The sequence below is a fragment of the Suncus etruscus genome, chromosome 20, assembly GCF_024139225.1.
Source record: "Suncus etruscus isolate mSunEtr1 chromosome 20, mSunEtr1.pri.cur, whole genome shotgun sequence".
NCBI lineage: Eukaryota > Metazoa > Chordata > Mammalia > Eulipotyphla > Soricidae > Suncus > Suncus etruscus.
Window position 1 is genome coordinate 23,354,594 of NC_064867.1, and position 21,130 is coordinate 23,375,723.

A 21,130-nucleotide genomic window follows, 5' to 3' on the forward strand; every position below is an offset into this window, starting at 1 on the left:
TCTCTGGCCTGTCCTTTATTATCACTAATGTGCTTTGATCCTTTTAAATACTGCCACCCATTATTTCTCATGTACTTCTTACCCTTCTTTACTCCATTCTTTTTCTTTCTATTTTCCTCAACTCTGTGGGCCAAGGGTGATCTAAAGACATTTTCCATTTATACCATTGCATCCTCATGCAGTTATTCTAAATGCCACATATAAGATAGTATCCTGTATTTATCCTTCATTTAACATGATATCTTCCAGTTCCATCCATGTTGCAGAAGGTTGCATGATCGTAGCATTCCTCATAGCTGTGTAGCATTCCTTATAGCTATGTAGTATACTACTACATCTTCATGATTCACTCATCTGTCATTGAACATCTAGGTTGATTCCAAATCTTAGCTATTGGACTGAGTGTTTCAATGAATAATGATATGCATATGTCCTTTTGAATGAACGTGTTTTCTGCTCTGGGGATCTGTTTTGTGTGGCGATGTCAGGTACTTCCTATGTTATATTCCAGGTATTCTTAGAGACTTCCCTGCTCTCTTCTCTAGGCTGGATTCTACCCATTGTCACAATAGAGTCCTTCATACTTTCCTTTACCTCTTGAAAATTAGTGTTAATCTCCATTATATGACTAATTAAAAAAACTCATTGTTGCAACTATATTAATAAAAAATAGAAAAAACAACAACAACAACAAGACAACTCAACTGCTGTCTAGCCTCTGTTCTACAGAGGATACTTTTGCATTTAGCAAGCAATCCAAAAGAGATATAGGTCTGTGTTAAAGGATTTGCAGCTGTGTTTATGGAAACATCCCATTCTGCATGTTTCTTCCCAGTTTGCCCAGGTGACTTTTCCCATTCTGTACTGCTGGGTGGCAAATGTGACTCTGGAATGGAAAGTGGAATGGGAGTGGAATTTAAGGTCACATTTTACTTCCACTCTCTGATTCTGTTGTCTAGCAAACAGTCACTCTAGCTAATCGAAAAGGAAGCTGAAAAATTAAATCCAGCAGTATGGCCTGTGAGGAAGAGAAACATTTGTGTTCACTTTGGCAGCACATATACTAAAATTAGAATAATACAGAGACGATTAATATGGCCTCTGTGCAAAAATGGCACACATATTTGTTAAGCGTTCATATAGTTTTTAATAATAATAATAAAAATAAATTTACCATGAGTTTAAAAAAGGGAAGAAACATTTAATTGATTGGAAGAGTGGTGAAATCATCAAGTGCACAGAAAGAAATATTGGCATATCCTGTAAAGAAGAGAAATATTTGGTTGATTGGGTAGTTTGGTGCAATTGTCAGCCAAAATAGAGAGTTCAGGAAAGAAAGCTACCTGGTGTCTTTGGTTTTATTTTTTTTTATCACATTATTCCTCTTTATGATTTTTGGTTGATTTTTTTTTTAGTTTTTCTTTAATAAAGTAATCAACTGGAGTAAAGTATTATAGTTATTTTGGTGTTTAATAGTTTTCTAGGGAGTTTTCATCAGCTCATTTTAAATTTAGGATGAATGCTTGTTTTGAAATTCTGTATTTTGAAGTATGGGTATAACATTAGTTATTGTTCTTCAACTCCTTCTGTGTTCCTCTGTCCTGCCGTATGATTATAAACCTTCACCAAGGGCTTTATTTGTTTCCCTGGGGGCATCTTATTGAATACTGGCATCTTCACTAATTCATCTGGGCCCAATGCTTTGTCTGTTTTAATACTTCTAATTACCTAATTATGTACTATAATGCAGTAGCAGAGCCCTTTATCATTTTACTCTTTCTTAACCCTTTTCTTGCTTGGAAAAATCATCTTTTTTGTTTCTTTGTTGTTCGAGGAACTCTTCATTATAGACAGTGCAGACATTTTTCTGACTTTTTTTTTTTTTTTTTCCCCTGGTTTCCTATAGAATGTCTCCAACGAACTCCCTTCAGCCACCTGGGCTGGTGACTAAGTGATGTTCTAAATTTGATATTTAGTTTACCTCTGTCTCTTATCATTTTCTGATTTATTTCTGTGTACTACTGCCACAGGTAAGATCTCCAAAAGGAAGATAGATTTTCCTGGATATCAAAAACTATATTCAATTACTTTTGTGACACGATCAGTGACCAGTCTACCATTTGTTGACTGTAGACATCTACAGTAGGTTATTCAGGATCAAGTGGAGAAATCTTCAAGGTTTTTCAAAATCACGAAGACTTGGGACCTGAGCAGTGGCACAGCCATAGGGTGTTTGCCTTGCATGGCGGACCCAGGACGGACCTGGTTATATCCCGGCATCCCATATGGTCCCCCGAGCCAGGAGTGATTTCTGAGCACATAGCTAGAAGTATCCCGTGAGCGTCACCGGGTGTGCCCCCCCCCAAAAAAAAGAAAAAATAAATACACAAAATTACAAAGACTTGTGTTTGAGAATAATTAAACATTTGAAATAAAACTTTATAAATTAAAAACAAGTCTTTATTTCTACATTTAGATAATAAAGCCAGAAAGTTAGATAGAATTATAGTTTTCCATTATACAAATTTTTTTACTTTAAATATCTTTATTTAAACACCTTGATTACAAATATGATTGTAGTTGGGTTTCAGTCATGTTAAGAACACAAATTCTAATGAATAAATAGATCTGTGTTTCCCAAAGTGGATGATGCTGTCCCCTCCCTCAAAGGTGGAGATAGTAGGTTCATGTGCAATTGAGTGTGGGTGGGAATTATTTCTATTTATTCATCTAAAGAAAATAAATGACCAGGTTCTCCATATAATATTTTTTTTTCTATAAAGGTAGTGGTTGACCAAATAAGTTTGGACGGAAGAAAGCTACTTGGTATAGTTTTCTTCTCAGCCTCTGCTCTGAACAATGATCAAGTGTTTAAGAACCCATCATAAAGAGAGAAAAATAGCAGAATAGCTTCTTGATGGAAGTATGTAATACAAACTAGTCCTGGTTTCAATTGCTTTCATAAACTCCTCAGAACTTAAAGTATTGACTTTGTGTGAAGAAACAACAGCATGGGCAAGATTTGACTCATTTATAAATAGAAAAAATATATCACATTATAGATATGGTTAAATTTGAGATTTGTTTCCAAAGCTAACAATGAGGGAGGATTATATATAAAACAAGAAGTGACTAAGTGATGGACACACTAAGTATCAGTCTCCTGTAATCTCATTGAATGTTTGAGTTTTCCATAAAGGGTAAATTTCACTGTGATGAAAAGCAGTCTTACTGCTTATAGATTTGGCCTTACTTGCTTCAAGATTCAAAACAAAATGCTCACATACAAAATTTAAATCAGGGGCCGGAGCCATGGTGGAAGCGGTAAAGTGCCTGCCTTGCCCATGTTAGCTGGAACGGACAGGTCCGTGGTTCAGTTCCCTTGGCGCCCATATGGTCCCTCCAGGCCAGGAGCCCATAGCCAGGAGTAACTTGAGCATTACTGGGTGTGGCCAAAAACAAAAAACAAAATAAAATTTAAATCTCTTGATATTTTATAGTATTTAAAATATTTCTGAGTTCATTTGCATATTCTGTGGACATTTAAAAGAGTTATATTTGAAGTAATAAGTTAAAACTAAGGTATAGATTTTTTTGTCAAGTTAATAACCTTATACTATATTAATCTAAATTTTATCCTAGAGTCCTTTAATGTTATTTTATCTCTTTTGACTTCTGTCTCAATTTCAACCATAGCCATTTACAATCTGCATTTTTTTTTTTGGTTTTTCGGCCACACCCAGCGGTTCTCAGGGGTTACTCCTGGCTGTCTGCTCAGAAATAGCTCCTGACAGGCACGGGGGACCATATGGGACACCGGGATTCGAACCAACCACCTTCGGTCCTGGATCGACTGCTTGCAAGGCAAATGCCGCTGTGCTATCTCTCCGGGCCCTACAATCTGCATTTTAATTCTATGGCCAAATGTAGAAACTACCAATTTTGACCCTTATTTTAAAATCATAATAAAAAAATTTTCCTGTGACTGAAGATATAGTACAGCTGGTAGGGCGCTTACCTTGGACATACTGTACCCGGGTTGGACCTCTAGAATTTCATATGGCTCCCTAAGTCCTGCCACACTTAGCATCATTAAATATGACTCAGAAACAAAATAATTACATAAATGTTTATACTTTGTTTATACATGTATATTCATGGATTTTGTAACCAATGTTATTCATTTATAACTTAATTTGAAAATCACTTACTAGTACTACCCTGTTAGCAACCAGGAAAGGGCAGAGCAGATATTAATCTCTTTTTTGGGGCAGAGGATAAGGGATGAGATTACAGGTACACATAACAGTGCTCAGAGTTTACAGCTAGCTATACAGCCCCAGTATTAGTCTCTCAAGTCAGTATCTTTACCTAATACTTTTTAAATGAGACTTGATAATCTTAAGTACTCAGATTAAAACTACCCTGGTTGTCAATTCTTTTTCCAATTTCTGAATTTTTTAAATTTCTTTTAACCACTATAATTTTGCAATTCTGGCATTGGTAGGATTTCCTGAATAATATCACACCTGTTACCAGAGTGCCCCTTCACCACTGTCTCAGAGTTCCTTCAGAGCTCCCCTCCCTCCAACTCAAGACACCAAATCCCCTGCCCTTGGTAAACTCTATTCTTAGAGTCTGTTGATTTGGCTGTGTTTTTCTGCCTTTTTTATTGTAAGTTATTTGTAAGAGTGTGAAACTTCATGAGTTGTCACTTTCACAATGGAGAGTAGGATTGTAGATAGTGCTATGAAATAGATATGCTGTCTCTCTGATGCACATATTCAATGGATTGAGTATAGACTCAAACTGGGTTATTTAAATGATTAACCTGCAATTTAATTCTTGTTGGTTTCTAGTTTTTAATACTCCCAACGATTAGTGTGCATTTAAATGAAACTCTGAGTTTGCATGTAATTTACATTTTTACTAATTAGGTATTAAACTTAGTACTATACTGCCCATAAATAGATAAATTTTAGTACTTTCTTCATAATCCATTCAGATTGTAACAATTGCAAAGAATTAGGTTATGCACAGAAAAATTACAAAGCACTGTTGAGGAATGGAGGCACAAAATCATTTTACATAAGATCTGTATCCTTGAACATGGAGCCTAAGAACAGGACTAGATTGCATCATTCAGTGAGGAAGAAGAAAAGCAATTTTATCTCTCAAAAGGATTATTCTACCTTATTCTACCATTTCTACCTTAATGACTAAGTTTTCCCAAGGAGTTTCTCTTCAACCATTTCTTTTAATAATTACTTGCCCTTCTTTCCTACTGATTAGTTTGAGATATTTGACTTTCTAAGGGCTTTAGTAACTTCCTGCTTCAGTGCATTTGTCATCTTTATGGAACTACTTTGGCTTCTGTTATGAGCTATTCTTGCTCTGAATATATTTTTAGATGATTTTTTTCTTTAGTGGCTAAGGTCATTCTACTAGCTTATAGGTCCATGCATGAGTAGGGACTCTGAGCATCATTGCAGTAAGATCAGAGCAGAGAAGTCAGGCCAATTTGCTGAGACCCATGAGTTGTTTATTATAGACCCCCAAAAGAGAGGCCATCATGTTACAGGAAAGATAGTTACTTATGTCTGGTACAGTTGCACAGCAGGTTTTTTTTTTTTTTCAAGTCAAAGCCAAATGAGTACATTGGGATTAAAATAAGCTGTATTTTAAAAATTAGGTTCAGGGAGGGCTGTGCTGACCCTTTGTGGTCCATTCCCAGCATCACATGTCCTTGATGATTTTTGACATAGCCAGGGAAATTTTATGACCCTTGAAAGAACCATCACATATTCTTTCTGATCTTTGATAGAGCTAGGAAAAAGTTCTGTTTACGGGGGGAGGCACATCCCCCCAAAAATTTGGATTCCAGAAGAGATGTTTCAAAAATCAGTAGCATAATATCCAGGAACTCAGCCTGACCTGGAAAGGAAATTAGAGCACTCAGGATGAGCTAGAAGATGAGAATAAATGAATGAGAGTTAAACAACTGAGTTCTCTAAAAATAGGAGAGAGTAAACCAATTCTAATATGAAGTAAAACAATAATCATTGCTCCTGCAAGTTGCAGTACAGATCTTTATGTTCCAGAATACTCATTGCCTCTGTGCTTTAGGTTCTCTCTCTTTTCTGTATCACATATCCTTGCTTTCTAGCTCTAAAAGATTCAGTTCTTATCTTCACCTAAAGTATCAGTACTTAAAGACTAATAATGACCTCTGTTCCTGAACATCTACTACTTGCCAGGCACTGTTCTTGGTACTTTCACATTATCTCATCTTGATCCCAAGATCAGTATTATTATCGCCACTTAATCGACAAGGGAGTTAAGCAGTCATTTACTTAAGGTTATGCAGCTAGCAATTATGCAACATGAATTTGAACATGGGCTTTTCTTCTCAAGTTTGTGATTATTCCATTTCACTGCATTATTATGCCCTCTTGACACCTTCTTATAATCGCTCCTCTTTCAGACTTTCACACATAGAGTTACTCAAATAATATTGTCTTTGTTACTTCCCTATTTAAAAGATAATCACTGTGCTACTTGTCCTCAATTGTATATTCATCCTTCCCAGGTCTGTTGTATCTTTTCTTATTTTCTGCTGTCCTTTTCTAATTGGTAGTATTTCATGGAAGTACTTTCTTTCTCATCACTGATCAGTATATTATGCACAGTACACTTGGAATACTCACAGCCATATATACTCCTATACCTTTCCTCCCATTGTGGTTAGATTTCCCACTGATATTCTCCATTCCTTTTCTAAAATTTCTTGTTCAAGCCTTTTATGATTGAACCCATTTGGCACTCACCTTTAATTTTTTACTTCCATATCGCTCATTGGTTATCTTATTGTTCTGCATTTCCTTTTTGTGTCATTGAAATGATTTATTTTTGCATTATAAATAACTTTTATAGTTCCTTCAAATTTCAAGTGGATATTTATACCCTCTTTTAAAACATCTATTTCACCTCAGAGCACCTGCAGCATAAGAGTTTGACTCAAAGACCATTTAAGCAATATTAACTCTTTCATTTCATTTGAAATCTAAGTTTTAATCAGATAAAGTTGACAGTGTAGAAAATTTCTCTTTTCTTTTTGCCTCAAAAAATTCAGTGATAATGATTTTTATAAACATTATCACTTAGAAAATTTACATTCTAGTCCTATCAAAAATAGTTAAAACAAAGAAATTGGGCTCATGGTGTGATTTAGAGGTAAAACATGTGCCTTGCTAGCTTGAGACCTTTGATCTACAAAATGGAAGAGGGAGGAAGAGAGGGAGGGAGGGAGGGAGAGAGAGAGGGAGGGAGGGAGGGAGGGAGGGAGGGAAGGAAGGAAGGAAGGAAGGAAGGAAGGAAGGAAGGAAGGAAGGAAGGAAGGAAGGAAGGAAGGAAGGAAGGAAGGAAGGAAGGAAGGAAGGAAGGAAGAAGGAAGGAAGGAAAGAAGGGAGGGAGGGAGGAAGGAAGGAAGGAAGGGTAGGATGAAGAAGGAGGGAGGGGGGAGGAAGGAAGGAAGGAGGATAGAGGGAAAGGGGAGTGAGGGAGGAAGGATCAGAGGAAGAAGGAAAGTAAGGATCTGGATCTAGAGTATGAGGAAGGAAGGGGTAGGGAAGAAGAGGGACAGGGGACAAGAAGCTTAGATTTGGTTCCTGATGCAATATGGGTGGGCCCTTGAGCATTAAAAGTAGTGACCCCAAACACAAGCACAAGGCTGGGAGTAACTCACCAAGCACCATCTGTGCCACATCCTAACCACCACCCCCCCAAAAAAAAAACAAGATGGGTTCATTTAATTTTATTAGAACAAAGTAAATTCTTACCTCAAACTTGTAAGCTATAATTTACTTTACTTAAAAATCATTGTGTTCACCTAGTGATGACTTTACATATATGAAGACATTTGAGATATTTGATGTTGAAGAGTATCATTTCCCTGTGATAAATATCCCCATTTCTCACCTTATTTTCCATAACCTGTCATTCCTGACAGTGGCATAAGTTGCTTGACAAATACAGCCTTGCACTGAAACCTAACACAGCCCCGGGCATCTTACATCAATGAGTGTTTGAAAGTAATTCTTAGGTTTTGCTAGTCAGTGACAATCTTCTGTTTTCTTTTTTTCAGGTTTCCTGAAATGCAGTTTTTCCAACAAGAAAATGTGAGAAAAATTCTTACAGATGTTCTTTTCTGTTATGCTAGAGAAAACGAGCAGTTGCTTTATAAACAGGTAATGAAAATATGGTACAGGTGGCATCCATTGACTCAAAATTTTCTATACAGCTTGACAAATGATAGAGCAATAATGTAGCCTTTATTGTATCCAAAGTTGTATCATAATAGTAAAGCAATCAGAGAGCTGCTTGTCAGCTGCATGGTGAGAAAAGTAAGCTCATTGAAGCGCATATGCTTCTTCCTGATTATAAGACATTCCACCAAATTGTCTTCGAGAAGGCGTTCAATCTTTTCTTTCAACTTTTGGGAGTTTGTTTATAAACAGCAGCTTTGAAGCCAATCTTGTAATAAAACTTTTTCAGAGTTGTCTGTATAAACATTGTTTCCAAGTCCAACTTTTATAAATATGTGACATGCCATATAAAAAACAATCTGTCCTTTTGCTTTATACATTTTCTGGTAATATGGCTTCAGAAAATTGCTCAAATATTCGTGGAATTTTTATTCAGATTTTTAGGATCCTTTTGTTTTTATTTATTTAGTATTTAAACAAAGAAGGTTTTTTTTATTATATTTTATTTCAACTGAAATGTGTGTTGACTTCCTTAATATCTAGTGAAGTGTCAAGGTGTTTCCTAAAGATTATGGTGTTATAATAAAGTGTATATCTACATATATATTTGGGAGTGAGAGAGGCCATACTTGTTTGTGCTGAGGACTTACACCTTGCTCTGTGTTCAGGATCACTCCTGGTGGTGCTTGAGGGACCAAATGTGATGTCTGGGACAAATTCTTTGGCCACATGAAAGTCAACCACCTTACCCATTTACTATCTATCTCTCCTGTCACACTCATTATTTTATGTATTTCTCTAAATTTACATTAAGTGGGAATTTAGATCAAATTAGTAATTCTCTGAGACTGGAGTTATAGTGCAGCAGGTAGAGTGCTTGTCTTGCATTTGGCTGATGTAGGTTGAATCCCTGTCATTTCTTATGGTCCCTCAAGTCTGCCAGGAGTGGTACTTGAGTACAGAGTCAGGAAGAGTGAGCCCTAAACATCTCTGGATTTGGCCTAACCTCCAAGGCCTCCCATTCAAATTAGTAATTCTCTAATGCTCTAAAGTAATGTCATACCCAAGATATAACCACCTAACCAGATATCTGTATGTTAACAGCAATATATTTAGTATCAGATAAATTGTATTGATTTAAATATGATAAACCCAGTCAGAAAATAACTGTCTGAATATGCATTTGTTATTATATTTGTTATTATATTCATAGAAAACCTATGGGAACTATTTTTTCTTCGATTTGTTTGTATTATACTATATTCTATTTTATCTTTGTTTTAAAGTCAATAACATACTTTTATAATAAATGGTATAGTCATCTTTTAGAATGGATAATGAAAAATTATAAATTTCTTAATAGCATTAAAACTATGTAATATTTAGAAATGCATTAGAAACAGTGATACAAAGCAGTATGAGGAAAACTATTAATGCTATTTGAAAACATAGATTGAATTGGATATGAAAAAGTGATAGCATGATTTTAGGTAGGAAGAAGACATTCAATAAAACTGTTGCTCCTTCCCAAATGAATATATTAATATATTACCATTCCAATAACTAGGAAAAGGGAACTAGGAAAAGGGAAAAGAGAAAAAGAATCTTAGAGGTGTGCTTTTTAAATAGTGGACATGTTATTTTCAATTTAGTCACTAAATTATTAATAGTAATTTTAAGGGAAGTAATATATCTTAGTAATTAAAAAGAAGTAGGCCCAGACTCTTAATTCTTTGTTTGAATTTTAACTCCATGTTTATTAGGTGCATAATAGACAGTTTGCCTTCCTAACCTTTGTCATCCCTAGATTATTGACTATAAAATGAGAGCAATAATAGCTTTAGCAAGTTAAAAATCTAGTGCTTACTGAGTATATATTGGTAGTTGTGTAATATTGTCATCTTTCAAATATCTTAATTATCATGATTTAAGTAAGAGGGAAATGGTAAAAGGATATATGAAAAGTTCTCTGATCAAACCAATGTGATGGTAGTACAGGAATCAATTAAGTAGATAACTGTAACGAACTAAGAATTGTACTACTTGATCTTAATGTTATAACCATATAAATATCCTTACTACGGTGTTTTCACTCAGTGGGAAAGGATAACAGCTTGCCTATTGATCTTTCATCTAGATAGGTTGTTATGCCTTTATAGTAAAGGTATTATATTTAATAATGTTAATAATATTTAATATATGATGATGTAATATATTTTGGATAATAAATTCCAAAATAGTAAAGATATTAAAATATCACAAAAGAATGTAGGATAAATTTTAATAATCTCATAATAGGAAAGGCCTTCCTATGCAAGATAAACTAACCAGGAGTTATATACAATATCCAAAGATTAAAAACAAATCAAAGGTGATACTAGGAGGAAATATGTCTCTACTAGCATAGCATTTTATTAGAAGCAAGTAATCCCACTGAAAATGACTTAATCTCTATGTTAGTAGCATATTTTGTAGGAAGTGAAAAGGACAGAATGACTCTTTCATTAATTATTTCAGTAGCTCACTATCTTCATTAGTGATCTGGGTTATTTCTTGGTATTATTGTCATTCTGTTGACTTTTGTTGTCAGATCCATCTTCTTTGCTCCTTCTTTTAAATATTTCTGATTATGTAATAGTAAAAATTTACTTATGGCTAATTAATAGTAAAACTTGGCCAAAGAGATAGTATAGCAGGTTACTCACTTGTTTTCCATGCAGCCCGCCTAGGTTTGATCCCCGGTACCATCAGGAGTGATAACTGACCACAGAGCCAGGGAGTAAGCCCTGAACATGGCTAGATTTGATCCAAAACACAAAAAGAACAAAAAAAAAAAATTATTTCAGATGGGTAACCAGAGATTGTATAGCAGTTAGGTTCAATTTCTAGCTCATCATGGTCCTCTGAGCATGTCAGGTGCTTACCTGGAGGCATCCAAGCACCACGGGGTATGGCTCTAGAGGACTCTGATATTATGGGAGGCCTGGGACAGCATTACAGCCTCAGGCTCTTGCATTGATTCCCTGACCTGGTTGCCTGAGAATGGGTGCTGGGGCCTTGGACCTCCAGATTACCAATTGGGAGTCCCTCCAAAAATAAGTCATGCCCTACCTACAGTAATATTACTGTCCTCTATTTTCTGTTTTTCTTTACAGAAGAAAATAAATATAGATTTTTAAGTATTGCAATAATGTAAAAATGTTACATAGACAAGAAGCAAAAGCATAATTGCTCATGCCATTGCATGTTGTATATGGGTCACTCCCCATTCATTTGTAAGGCCAGTTGGCCTGGAATGTGAAAGATTAGATTCTTGATAGTCAGTCGGTTAATTAATGAATAAAAAATGCTTTTTAGCTTGCTTCTGTGTATCACTCATAAAGTTTGACCTGCATGTGTTTAAAATACTGTAGATTCTTTACATAGAAATACCTGCTATAAAAGGACTGACTATTTAGCCAGATCAAATTGAAGAAAAAACCTTGAGTTTCATCACAAGCTGTTAAAGCTATTATTTTGTACTAGGTGACACCCCGTTTAACATCGACCATATTGTTAATAGTTATGGGATTTTATTGAATTAATGAGACTGTTATCATGTAGTAGAATGTCTTGCTGAGTTAATTGAAACTGCAGAGATTATATAAATGGTATTAATGAACTTTGACTGCCTGATGCTTCAGCTTTAATAAAGACTGCTTGGTGGGCTAAATGAACACAGGCAGATAAAAGAACAGGTTCAATTTTGTGAGCCTACAGGCTGTTGATGAAGAAAACTTTGTTACCTTTATTTTCAACTGGCATGAGTTGGAAGTACAATGCCTACTTGTAATCCAGCAGGGAGACAAGATTAAAGGAAGCAGAAATGCTGACGTAGCTGGAAACCAAATCTACATTTGTGCATTTTAATACATTTTATTAGATACCAAATTTATATTTTGTCACATTGAAATGATGGCCATCTTGTCTATATGATTTTCTTTTTCTCTGTAAATGTCTCTGAACTTAAAAATCAGTAATCAATTCTAATGATCTAAAATTAAAAGTAAAAACAACACACTTCTAAGTTTTTAGAGAAAATTTCCCATATCGCTGAAATTCTGTATTGCATTTATTAAAAAATATAAATGTTTTAATGATGTTTGTAGGAGTTTTTCATTTTCTTTATTGTAAGAAAACCCTTTTTTGTTGATGTGATACTTGAAATATTCTTTTACTTTCTATATTATACTTTGACTTTTACTGATACATTGCTATGTTGCATGAAGGATATGTCCTTCATTTGTCTCTGTATTATGGGCAGTTTTTACATGCAGACTGTATAAGAAGCAATTTTTTCACATATGTTCTTGTTAGTATGGACATACACATCACTGAACACAGATTTTTACTGTATAGACACTTCCATACTCAACTTATTATCTTGTTGTTGTTCCCTCTATACTGCAAGTTTTATAATGGTTAGGAACTTACCTACTAAATTCACTGTTGTGTTTCCAGCACATTTTATATATTTAAATAATTTCTAGACTAAATGTAGGTAAGTGATATGAACAGATGAAAACTATGGAGAGGAATGTAGTGACCAAAAAACTGGAGAGAGAGAAATCATGCTTTAGTGAAGAACTCTTATTAAGACAGCCATAATTTCTTACACATATATGAGTATGGAAAAAGATTCACTAAGAGATATCATTATGGACTGGACTGATAGAACTGCAGGTAGGGTATTTGCCTTGCTGCTGCCGATGACCTTTGTTTGATCCCCAACATCCCATAAGGCCTCCCAAGTTTCCCAGGAGTGATTTATGAGTGCAAAGCCAGGAGTAACCCCTGAGTATCACAGATATGGCCCAAAAATCAAAAAAAGATCACCACTACTGCCAGTACTATCAACAAATACTTGGTAATTAACATGATATAAGCCATGCAAATCTATAATCATTTTCAGTGGAAATCTGGTAATTTTAAAATATCTATTTTTAAGTTAAGATATTATCTATACAAAGTGCTATGTTTTGTTAAAAATTTTGTATAACTAAATCACTAGGAAGTTCATTAAAAATAACAGAATATACAATGGAAATAGGGTGTTTGCCTTGAATTCAGAAGGATGGTGGTTGGAACCCAGCATCCCATATGGTTCCCCGAGCCTGCCAGGAGTGATTTCTGAATGTAGAACCAGGAGTAAACCTTGAGCACAGCCGAGTGTGACCCAAAAACAAAAACAAAAACAAAAAAAAAAATCAGGATACTTGTTAAGAAAATTAACCAAAATAGTTAGAAAATGTGTGGGAATAAAATATTTTACAATTCAAGTCATTACAATATTAATTTTTTCATTGATATTTTAATCCAGGTCAGAGAGATAGTACAGGGATTAAGTCAAATGCCTTGTAAGGACGCAGCTTGGGTTTAATCCCTGGCACTATGCAATCATCCAAAGCATCACTGGGTATAGCCCTAGGGGCTTCCTATTCCCTCACTCCCAGCAGTGCTAGAATTGTCCATATTGTTTGTTCCTGTCACCTCAAACCTAAGCAACACCACCACATCCTTGGGCCTTGCATTGAGCCACAGGCCTGGTTGGTTGAGAATTGTGTGAAGGGCTACTTGACTTTCTGAACAGCACTTTTAAAACCTCTCCTATCCATACCCGCTTCCAAAAGAATATACAGGCAAATGGGATGCCCAGCAAAACACACACACATACACATACAAAACACACACACAGAGTTAAATACTCAATTTAGGATAAAAAGTACATTTTAGAGCTCTTGGGAAAAACTACGATTTCACAAATAATTGATTAATAAACTAGCATTTAGAAAGAAATGTAATTTTAGGTCAAAAATAAGCACTAGATTGATAAAGAATGAACTCTATATGTCATTGCTTATTGCATCTCATATAGTCCCCCGAGCTTTGCCAGGAATGTTTTCTGAGTACAGCACCAGGAATAAAACTGATTATTTCTGGGTGTACTTCTCAAAAAAAAAAAAAAAAAAAGGAAAAAATACACCTCACCTCAGGAGTCATTTTGGGGCAGGGGGGTAAAGAAACAGTTAGATATTCTGGAACTTATAAGAGCTTCAAGTTTGATCCCTGATATCACATGGCCTTCCATAAGCAACACCAAGTATATACCCAAATGTCTCAAGCGCTAGGCTTGAGCAGCAGCATCACTGAGCCAAAAATTAAACCACCATCTAGCCTGGTAGATCAAATGTCATCAGCAAATGGTCCCACCCTTGAACATTCCTTGCAAAGGTGCAAACTTCCAAAGCATAATTTATCTATATTGTTCCAGAAAGCACAATCTTATCTTTTTCCATGCATTCTGTTGAGTATTTATAATTGGCTGGAATGTGAATAATCTAAAAGAACTGGCACCCAAATCACAAATTCTACACTCACTGAAAATTATGATTATCAGAGGTAGTAGCAAGTATAGAAATAAGGAAAGAGGACAGAGGTTTTTTTTCCCTAACACCCATTCTTTTACCTGTACACATTTCCTGCTACCAATGTCCCATTTCCCCCCCACACACACCTCTATGGCAAACATTTTTCTTTTTTTCTCTTTCTCTCCTTTCTCACTTTCTCCCCACCCCCCCCCCCACGTCTCTGTCTTTTTGATGGTAGAATAGCACTAGAACTTTGTTGGATGAGTGGTGACAGGACAGCTATGAGACAGAGAGAAAGAGAGATAGAATCAGAGATAGAGAGGTATCAGATTAAATAACTGATTTCTTAATATCACAAAACTTTTTTAATATATGGAAGTAATTAAAAAGTCAAAGGAACTATATTTTTAACCTAATCTTAATGTGAAGGCATTTTTTTAGGCATGAAAGTAAAACAATCATAAAGGATAGTTTGGCTGTTTTAATATGACTAAGATATTATTGAAAGAAAAAGACATGATAAATACAAAAAAATGTTGTAACACAATTACTTAAGGTTTAATATCCTGAATTGATGAGGAATTAATACTACAAATCATCAGGAAAAAAGGAAGCAACTTCAGCTTCATTAAGAGAAAATGGGCAATTCATTAAAGAAAATGGCCAATGAAATGTCTGTGTTCAGTTTTACTAGGATTTAAATAATTTAAAACAACTAAACTATTAAATTTGACAGAAATTTTCAAAAAGCACTAGGAAAATCAGTAACGATGGGTGAGATAGAGCAATTTTACTGCTTTAAAAGAATTCTTTCTAGAGCGAAGGTGAGCGCACAATCATCATGCATGCGTGTGTGTGTGTGTGTGTGTGTGTGTGTGTGTGTGTGTGAGAGAGAGAGAGAGAGAGAGAGATGCCTTTATAACTAATCCAGAATGCCCTACTTTAAGCATTCTAAGGAAACCATAAGAAATAGGTAAAAATATTTTCTTTATAACTTTTCATATTTTACCTTTATTTCTTTTTTATGATTTTATGTCTTTTTACTTTTCTATAAAACATTATGGTACTTAGTATTTTTTAGACGGAAGGGATAGTTTGTGGCACACGAAGGCTTCCTTCTGGCTCTGTGCTTGGGAGTAACTCCAGGTGGTGCTCAGGGAACCATATATGATGCTGAGAACCAAAGCATAGCAAAGCAAGCATCTTTCCCTCTGTACTGTCTATCACTCTGTCCAATTGGTTTGGGGATAACTACCAAAATTCTATTACCATTTACCACAATGAAATTAAGCATCTCTACCCTTCCTTCTACCTTTATTTTTTTCTTCTGGCTCTAAATCAGTAATGAAGATGATTTTAAAGCAAAGGGGGTACCACTTGATTCTTTCTTTCTGGGTCTCTACTATGTTCTCTTAAGGGAAAAGTCTCTTCCATTTTTGTTTAGTAAAGTTAGCTATATTTGCCTAAAATGGTTAAAGCAGTGTGTGGTTATTTTTCCTAACTCAAAAGTAAATTGTAAATGGATCATTCATTATTTTATAGAAATGTCTTTAAATGGGGCCATGAGAATGGTACAGTTTGTAGGACGTTTGCTTTACATGTGGCCAACCTGGGTTTGGTCCCTGGCATCCCAGATGGTCCCCTAAGCCCACCAGGAGAGATTCCTGAGTCAGAGACAGGAATAAAAATTGAGTACCTCTAAGTATGGCCTCCCCAAAAATCATTACATACTGTTTTAATAGAAATTAAAGATTCCTAGAGTTGGTGTAGGGATAGTGAGGCCTTTCTGGGCTCTATCCGGCTCTTGCAGCCCCTATGGCCTGATAGGTAAAAAGGTTGCAGGGTGGGGCCAGAGAGATAGCATGGAGATAGGGCATTTGCCTTGCTTGGAGAAGGACTGTGGTTCTAATCCCGGCATTTCATATGGTCCCCTGAGCCTGCCAGGAGCGATTTCTTAGAGTAGAGCCAGGAGTAACCCCTGAGTGCTGCCGGGTGTGACCCAAAAACAAAACAAAACAACAACAACAACAACAAAAGGTTGCAGGGTAAGGGTGGAGAGATTCACAGGGCAGTGAGATGAAGTCAGCCAGGAGTCAGCCAGGTTTATTTCATGGTCTTAACCGAACATATACATTTCCTCACATGGCTCGTATGCTAAGCCTTTTCCTACCAGCTACTTCTCTACTTCTGGCTCTCTCAGCCTTTGTCTCCTTTCAGCTGCTTTTTTCCAGGCTTCCTTGCTGGCTAACTCCCTTTGCTGATGTTACTACTGATACTCAACTGCTGATGCTGAATCTCTGTTGATTCTCGCTTCTGCTACTCTACACTGTTGCCACACTTCTCTCGCTAACTCTCTTTCTTAATCTCTCTCTCCCCATCCAGACTCCTCTACTGCCCATTCCAGCTGTGGGCAATTCTGATCATTCAGGCGGGATAAATCAGAAGTTGGAGTAGGAGATACCCACAATAAAATACTTTCATGCAAGACTACTGATTACTTATAAGTAAACTCTGATAAAACTGATAAAATTAAGTTTTCCATTTTGTGATAACAACGAGCTTCCTGAAAAATACTACTGTGCAGTGTGTCAAGTGTACTGCACTTTTCTCACAGGAAATATTGTTTAATTCAACCAGCAGAAAAATTTCTCTTTTATTTCCCAATTTTATTTTTATTTCCTTCTAAGGTTGTTGGTTTTTTTTTGTTTGTTTTTTGTTTTTTCCCATGTCTTTCTTTTTTAATTTATTTAAAGAAAATGCATTACATAGCTGACACAACTGATCACAATATATTTGTATTGTGGCTCTTTTGCCATGTCTTTTTTTTTTAATATAAATTCTTTATTTAAGCACAATGATTACAAACATGATTGTAGTTGGGTTTCAGTCATAAACAGAACACCCCCCTTCACCAGTGCAACGTTCCCACCACCAATGCCCCCCTCCCTCTTTTCCATCCCCTGCCTGTATTGGAGACAGGCATTTTACTCCAGTTATGCCATGTCTTTTTTTTTGGGGGGGGGGTCACACCCAGCAGCGCTCAGGGCTTACTCCTGGCTCTACGCTCAGAAATCGCTCCTGGCAGGCTCGGGGGACCACATCGGATGTTGGGATTTGAACCACCGTCCTTCTGCATGCAAGGCAAATGCCTTATCTCCATGCTGTCTGTCCGGGCCTATGCCATGTCTTTTTAATGAAAGATCATTCATCATATTAAAGGAACATGATAATTTACTCACTTTAAGTGGCAAAAAGAACATAATATATCATTTTTTCCTTTAAAATAATGGATAATAGAGGCCAGAGCGATAGCACAGTGGTAGGGCATTTTCCTTGCATGCGGCTGACCCAGGATGGACCTCAGTTCAATCCCTGGCATCCCATATTGTCCCCCAAGCCAAGAGCAATTTCTGCACATAGCCAGGTGTAATCCCTGAGTGTCACCATGTGTGGCCCAAAAAAAACAAAACAAAACAAAAATAATAATGGATAATAATGGGTTTTTAATAATACTCTTTAAATACAACTTAGGAATTAATATTATACCTGTATGTTTTTTTTTTTTTGTTTTTTTTTTGTGTGTGTGTGTGTGGTTTTTTGGGTCACACCCGACAGTGCTCAGGGGTTATTTCTGGCTCCAGGCTCAGAAATTGCTCCTGGCAGGCACGGGACCATATGGGGCGCCGGGATTCGAACTGATGACCTCCTGCATGAAAGGCAAACGCCTTACCTCCATGCTATCTCTCCGGCCCCTTACCTGTATGTTTTTATGTATGGGAATCACCCAGTAAATTGAAGAGTTGAAATAGATAAGAAAAAGATGTATGGAAACATTCTGAAGAATCATATTGAAATTCATTCTTTAAGAACTTTGTTTTCTATTATACCATTAAAGGTTGCTTCTTTTATTATCCAGGTTTTCCAGCTAGTGACTCCAGCATATCCTCAATCTACAGACATCCTAATTTTGCATCATTCTATAATGAAAACATTGGATGTTATTTCCTTAGGTCTACAGTTCTTAGTTGCCTTCTTACTGCAGAGCCTTACACTGGAGCTCATGATTATAATTTGCATAAGTGAAATTCATATTTATGAGTACTGATCTTGAATCAAATGACAGGTGCAAGGTTCTCTACCATGCCAATTCATTGTTTGTTGTGTCATTTAAAAAGAACTGCTCTCCCACGTTTTAAAGAATACATGCTGTGGTTGAATTGGATTCTATTCTAAAAGTAGATCAAAACTCATTTTGTAGTTTTATTCTTTGCTATAAATTGTGGATATGTGGGTGGGAAGGGTCATTTCTAGAATCATTTTATCAGGGCTTATTCTTGTCCACTTGTAGACCCCAGCATCTAATCTTTCATTATTCTTTCCCTTTTGTTTCAGGGCATGCATGAGCTATTAGCTCCCATCATCTTTATCCTCCACTGTGACCACCAAGCATTTCTTCATGCTTGTGAATCTGCACAACCAAGGCAAGTTTATATGAGCTCCAACTGTTTTTTCCATCTCAGTGTGATCTTTCTCACTTTTTTTTAAAATAGTAAACAATTTGTATTTCATGTTACTGGATTTTAAGTTGCTCTTACTAGTTTAATAGTAATTCTTCTATGAGGCATATTTGGAATCTTCCGTATCCTTGCAAATCCTTGCCAAAGTAGGACACAGAGATAATCATCAAGAAGGTTTTGATGACAAAATGACAACTAAATAGTCTTATATACTATGCTCTAATGGCTCATTCTTTCTCTCTATACCTTGTCTATGGGCTCTTTAATCCTCATCAGGTTTAACTCAATTCAGTTCACAAATGGTAAACAGTACCAAAATTAACTGTAGTCTACAAGTAAATTTTCAATAAAATGCATCCTTTTTTGGACATCTAATAACTTGTTCTTTTTGGAAAATTACTTTAGTGATACTATTTAACTTGGTGTGCTTGTTAAAATTCCTTTTCTAACCAAAGGTACCCTAACTAATGACCATAGACATATCCAGGAAATACATTGGGAACAGAAAGTAGCAGAATTTAAAATTTTTTCAAGAGGACTCCATACACTAGTTTATATTTTGCAGAAAATAAATATTGAACATATACCATTTCACATGTTATCTGAATGCTCTTTATCAAGCATATATAACCATCTATTTTCTTTCTTTCTTTTTTTTGGTTTTTGGGTCACAATCGGCGGTGCTCAGGGGTTACTCCTGGCTGTCTGCTCAGAAATAACTCCTGGCAGGCACGGGGGACCATATGGGACACCTGGAATCAAACCAACCACCTTAGGTTCTGGATCGGCTGCTTGCAAGGCAAACACCGCTGTGCTATCTCTCCGGGCCCATAACCATCTATTTTCTTAACATATAATTAACTCTTGTTAATTCAGTTTTGCTATATTGTATGTGCATATAATGTTTCAGACTTTCTAGTTTTTACTGAGTTTATTGGATCTAAAATAGTAATTGTATCTTAACTGACTACCAGTGCAAAACCTGTGTTTAGCCTTTAGTACTATCCTCCCAGCACCACTGGAAGTTCCCCTGGTGGCCCCTACTCTCCTATTTATCTCAAAAGTAAAAGCAACATTTCAAAACAGATTCCAAAGTAGTATTATAACTGATTGATGACAAAAAAATGATTAAAATGCTGGGATAATAAATATGGCAGTATCTTTATGACTATATATTTTTGCTGTTTTGGAATAATCATTTGTAGATCAGGCGTCAAGGAATATATTATCATATTCTTTATTTGTTCTTTGGAATACTTAGTTATCTTACTGTGACACAGATAATACAGCTAATTAATTTTTAATCTTTATAAAATAGTTCATTTGTTAATGGATCTGTTCTTTTTATTAAAATTATTTTTACTTGCACATTATATGAGAGTTGATTTATTACTATAGAATAAGCAACCTCTGCCTATCATTCAGTTTAAAAAGTTCCATATTTTTCTTACTTGTGTTGCTTTTTTCTTTTAAAGTGAGGACATGAAAGCTCTTTTGAACCCTGAGTATCTGGAGCATGATGCCTAGTAAGTGCAAAATGTTTTGTAATTTTCATTTATTGTATGCCATCTTTAATGAAAGGGTTAACACTCTCCCATGTTTATCATTTTAGTGCAATGTTCTCACAACTTATGGAAACAGCAGAACCTTGGTTTTCAACTTTTGAGCATGATGGTCAAAAGGTAAATCTTATAATACAGATTTTATTTTAGTATATTTGTGGACACATATGATTTCAGCACGAAGTCGAAACTCAATCAGAGACTGAAAGTCAATTGTTCTTGTAGAAAAATAAAAATATACCTGTGGAATAAGATTGAATTGGGACTTACCCATATTCATAATCTATTGATCTCTTGCTGTTCTAGTGAGTGGATAGACACATCACTACAAAAGTTCATATGTGAACTCTGTGCCAGTTTTACTTTTTTACTAATACAGC

The 21,130-nt window shown here is 35.8% G+C and overlaps 1 protein-coding gene and 1 non-coding gene across 2 annotated transcripts in view; both read left to right on the forward strand.

Moving 5' to 3' along the window:
- TBC1D5 (TBC1 domain family member 5) overlaps positions 1-21,130 on the forward strand; it is a 543,770-nt gene that overhangs the window by 312,120 nt on the left and 210,520 nt on the right. The window contains exons 10-13 of the mRNA XM_049766154.1: positions 8,144-8,246; positions 19,064-19,152; positions 20,664-20,714; positions 20,801-20,870. Of these exons, the coding sequence (XP_049622111.1) occupies positions 8,144-8,246; positions 19,064-19,152; positions 20,664-20,714; positions 20,801-20,870 (313 nt within the window). The remainder of the gene's footprint in view (positions 1-8,143; positions 8,247-19,063; positions 19,153-20,663; positions 20,715-20,800; positions 20,871-21,130) is intronic.
- LOC125998390 (U6 spliceosomal RNA) lies at positions 1,040-1,146 on the forward strand. Its single transcript, XR_007491968.1, has one exon. It is a non-coding gene; the product is annotated as a U6 spliceosomal RNA (small nuclear RNA).